General features: G+C 41.8%; 1 protein-coding gene across 1 annotated transcript; it reads right to left on the bottom strand.

Annotated features, from left to right (window-relative positions):
- Positions 1-1,001: 1,001 nt before the first annotated feature.
- Positions 1,002-5,193, bottom strand: LOC4328384 (formin-like protein 10). Its single transcript, NM_001406446.1, has 6 exons — positions 4,693-5,193; positions 3,657-4,344; positions 3,063-3,579; positions 2,789-2,988; positions 2,054-2,289; positions 1,002-1,957 (listed from the first exon to the last, which is right to left on the bottom strand). Exons 1-6 carry the CDS (start codon positions 4,861-4,863, stop codon positions 1,124-1,126), a joined length of 2,646 nt encoding a protein of 881 aa, NP_001393375.1. The 5' UTR covers positions 4,864-5,193; the 3' UTR covers positions 1,002-1,123.

Raw genomic sequence — 5,193 nt, 5'->3', positions numbered from 1 at the left:
CTAACACCCACAATTGTCATGGGTACAAGATTTCCTCCGTACCTGGATCCACCACCGATTGGAATGGGAAATGGTAAGAGACTGATGTGAAGGAGACTAGAGATGTGATGAGAGTGTGACTCCTCAATCCCGTTTTCCCTACCCCCTATAACCGCATGAGCCCCGCTACCTCCCTTGTCTTGTCTTGGTCGCATAGCAACTCACGAGCATAATGAGTCATGAGTGGTTCTAGCCGCCACCACGAGCACTGCCTTTTACTTGCGGTTTGTGTGGCAATGGAGAATATTGGTAGGATTGATAGGTGGTTAGGTGAGATGATTTCATACTAAGATTTGGTCTTAGGCCACTGTAATTTTTTTTCGCTAGATCTACGAGTGTTTTTTACCCATGGTAGACGGGACGGGTGCTCATAGAATGGACCCAAACTCATCTACCTGATGGGATATAGTTTTGCCCAACACTATACACATGATTATAAGAACTGGACTATATAAAGCTACTAAAAGAGTAAAAACCTACCATGGTCACGGGACCACATTTCTAGTATGACATATACCCAATTTATAATGGACAGTGTATGTGGACTTAAACTTGTCACACAAATTAAGTTGTATCTTTCTTTTTGATAAAACCATACACTAATATTGCAATTCTTTAAAATACGTGGATAACATTGTAGCAAAGTGATAGATTGATAAAATAGATCCAGTTTTCTGAAATATACCATATCCTACTAATTATTTTTTCGTCTTTAGGGTGCTGAAGGTTTTGGTTTCCATCACACGGTTGAAAATGTTTTGGCTTTCAAAAAATGAAAAGAAAAGGTTTGACTTTAAAAATAAAATAAAAATATCTGGGAAATGACACATGTGGGGAGGGGTCGGGATATGAATACTCTTACCAAAGAAAATAGAATCTAACGATAGGCTGAGTTCAGAACTTCAGATTTGATACTGAATGTTATAGCATAATAGCATGTATGAAGTTTCAAATCTATCTATGTGAATGTGATTATGTATGAACAATGCCTCTGCAAATGGGACTTTTTACATGGTCTCGGGCGAAAAAATATAAAATATCTAACATAATGTATGTATCTTAGTATCTAAGATTGTATCTATCTTCAATCATTAGAGTCTGAGCTATCAAAATGATGATCCAAAACAGCAGGAAACTGTTGCTCCTGAGGATTTGACTGGGATGATGGGTTATTAGAGTTGCCATTGGCTTGAGATTTATTTGTTGCCTTCTTTTGTGAAGCACCAACCTCCTTGCATGCCTTATCTAGCATCACCAGAAAATCTCTTACAATGACGAACAGGCGAAAACCGTCATCTTTCTCATCATTTCCATGGAAATATCGAATCGTTCTCTTCACTAACATCCTCAATCTCTTGTCTTCTTTCAGGAGAAAATTGGTCTCAGTCTCTGCATGTTCTATGAAACTTTCTAACGAGCGGTGGAATCCACTGTTCTCTTCTAGCGATGCCATGTCGGAGTTCAGGAATTCTTTGGCTCTCAATAATTCGTGTCGCAGATTTGCCACACTTGTAGACAAAGCATCAGCATCCAGTGCTGCTACTCTCTTGACATTGTCCAGCTCATTACTAAGCCCTGATACAATCTTAAGGCCAAGGTTGGAGTAGTAATTGCCATCCTCCTGTAGAGATTCATTGGAATTGTCATCCGAAGTACTAGGAAATGGTGGACTTCTTCCATTTTCCATGGCGAGTCTTGCTTCGCGAACACCTTCAGATCGAATGATCTCTTGAACAACAAAGTGCAGCAATGTGGTCTTCCCATCAGCTCCCTTGACATCTGATAACTTAAGAAGAGTGTCAAGTTTGAACGCGTTAGCACCACCACGGAACGTCCCATCATTCAAACGATTTCCAGTTTTGAGAATGGCTTCTAGTAGTTTCAGAAAAAGGCGGTGCTTGAGTTCACCGCAAGCAGCCTGGCACAAACAGATAAAAAACTGAACACTTGGAGAAAAAAGGTTGGAATACTTCGCAGATTTAATACAGAAGTCAACTACTTTCAGATGGATTACCTCCAATTGGAGGAATGATTCCCTTAGACTTGAAGCATCTTCCTGCAAAGAGGACATGAAAAGCAAAGCTCTAATCCTCTCGAAAGCAAAAGGAATATCAATTAGTGCCTTCATCACTTGTTCTGCTAGGCCTAGCTGCGAGCAGTCCCCATTATAAAGCCTGAGTTTCTGTTCCTCCTCATCAGTCGGTTTCATCCTCAAGATTGTCTCAAGAAGTAATCTAGGAAGTTCATTCCCTTCATAACATAATGTGACAGAAGACAATGTCAGAAGTATATTGAAGTGAACCAGCACAGCATCAACTTTGTGTGTACTACTTAGACCTCAACAGCTACATCTAGTGAACAAGAGAACATATGATATAGTAAATGACCAATGCATACACAATATGAAACATGTTTTCACTGTGATTGCCTGATATGAAATGAGATGGGCCACAATCACAAAGACAGACAAGAAACTAAAAGAGGATGGCCACAAATACATGTGCTTAGAAATGCACAGTATATAGTTTAATAAGTAAACTTGCTATAGTTGCAGTCGAATTCTTGTATCAGTTAAATAGAATGCAACGAGCATTCCATTTTTTCAAAAGGCTCATTTATAAGTGCAATGTTATCTTTGGCGGTGCAAACATATTGTATTTACAGCGATAATGGAAACTTTAGGAGCTTTTTTTTTTTTTGGCAAATGGGTAAGTAGGCTGCATGTAAATATATGCAATAGTTCAACTACCTTCAACCAGAGCATCATGAATTTCCTCTGCCCTCACATTCATTGCCTTAAAAACAACTGCCAGATTGCATGATTTCTTAACATCAAGAAGAGAAACATGCTGAGGTGAAGGATCTGCAATGGAAATTTCCTTGTCCTTGACATTGTTTTGGTTGCCAGCACCATAACCAAACAATTCTTCTATCATCTCCTCGTTCACACTGCAGAATGCAGTCGTCAGTTGCAAGCCTAAATGAACTTAGAATACATGCCATTGCTAAATTTAAAAACTTACTGAAAAGAACCAAATTTGATGTCATGCCAGGCCATTGACTGATCAGGATTAGCAAGAACTTTATCCCAATAGAAAGGCCGGAGCTTGGCTCTTGGAGCATTCACCTCAGTTTCAGACGATTCACTGGCCAGCTCGCTTGCAGATGACTCTTCAGAACGACTTGACTCTGTAGGTGACAGCTTAGGAAATCTTGCCATGGTGGCTTTAGGAGGTGCAGGTGGTGGAGCACCCTTCTTGATAGGTGGAGGCGGAGGAGGTGGACGCGGAGGAGGTGGAGGGGGAGGTGGAGGTGGAGGTGGAGGAGGTGGGGGTGGCGGAGGCATCAGTTTAGGGGCATCACTTGTGGCATTGTTCTCCTGTGTTCCTCCAGTTACTAGTGTAGGTGTTGTGGCATCACTTGAGGTTTTAAAACAACATGGAAAGCACTTGCTCATGCTTACACCAGCATTGGATGGCCTAACCCCATGATCATCCTTATGAAGCGGGCTGGCAGGAACATGCACATCAGGTGACGAACCTGCCATTCAAATGATAGATGATATACTACCATACCAATAATAATCTACCATGTTGATAGAAGGGATGTATCCTCACCAGGCAAGTTAGAGAACTGCAAGTGAAGAAGAGGATGGTCATCTCGTTGCTCGCCAACCGAGACCTTGCTTTTGTTGCATCCACAGCAGTAGAAACATAGAAATGCAGCTAGGAATGAGAGTGCGGCTGTTGGAAGAACAGCGATCAAGACTACTTTCATGTAGTCATGATACTCCTCTGAAGGTGAAACTGGAGGTGCCACTCCCTGATGCTTGTGTGCAGATTTACTGGGATAATATGGGCTGGGAGGTTCCATGTTCAGAGAGTTGGAAGGTGTAAGTGGTGCCTCCGCCACAGAGAGGGGAGAGTGAACTTCACCGCCAGAGGACATGGATGGTGCGAAAGCTGGAGCCATGGAAGGAGCATCTCCGATCAGTTTATCTACCAAACGCCGTCTCGGATAGAAGTTTGAACCGACCAATGATTTCTGGCTCTCAAGATAGTTGCTCAGTGCAACACTGAATATTTGTGGAACACCCAGGCTGAAGCAGTTTGCACGGATACAATCATAAGTAAAAGAAGATTTCTCAGGTGGAAGAAGAGCCATAAGTTCCATGAACAGTGTTGCCTTCAGTTCATCTTCCGTGGAATGACTCGATAACTCATCCCAGGCAAATGATTCCCCAAAGCCAAATGTATCCTCTGGGCTAACTATGTCTTGTAAGCAAACTGACCATATTTTGTCTACCTGCATCACAGTAAGGATTATTTGTTAATGCATCAAGCTATCTGTTAAATTGTTCTCATATAATATATATGAACTAAGTAAAATTTACTGCTCATCCTGATTGACTAAAGTGAGCACAATAAAGATCAAGAAACAATCAGTCATATTTCTGTTATAACGAAATATACTAAACATAACAACGGTAAATAACAAAAAAGGCCTGAATGCCTCACTTTCAAGAAGACAAAATGGAAGTCATATTCGAAGTTCTTGGCAGATAACAAGTCCAAATCAAGCAAAGTAAACTAGAGCTATTGAATCGATTACTTCTATCTAGCATGCAAAGGAGAAGGTTTATGGACGCCTTACGAGATCCCCACTGAGAACCAACGAAGAGGCAGCTGGTCCAGAAGAAAGATGGCGCCGCCATCCATAGAACTTCCCCAACTTCTCCTCCCCTCCTCCTCCTCCTCTTGACGACTTCACCAATGCAGATGCCGCCACAAGCAGCAACAGAAACACCACTCTCTTCATAGCCATCTTCCCCCCTATTTCCCTCGAAAAAGGACCATCTTTTTTTTTGCCTTCAAAGATGAAGAAATCTTTGGGGCTGTGCAAAATGAGATTTGCTCCAAGAAATGGCCGCGGAGAAGGATGTGTATCTAGAAAGAGCTCAGTGCTATCTTAGCTTCTCCTTCTCCAGGAGTCAAATCCTATTGCTTCGTTTACCACTATTCATTAATCAGAAAGGCAATAAAAGAATCGAAGTCGTAGATACTCTTACTTTGAAAGTCACACGAGTTAGGCCACACTGATGGCTCAGGAGTCGGCAAAGGAGAAGAGGAGGTGGTGACTGAAGCAAGTGCACCT

The sequence above is a fragment of the Oryza sativa genome, chromosome 2 (genome assembly GCF_034140825.1).
Source record: "Oryza sativa Japonica Group chromosome 2, ASM3414082v1".
NCBI lineage: Eukaryota > Viridiplantae > Streptophyta > Magnoliopsida > Poales > Poaceae > Oryza > Oryza sativa.
The sequence above is the reverse complement of the archived record's forward strand: the minus strand, read 5'-3'. Positions and strand labels throughout refer to the sequence as shown.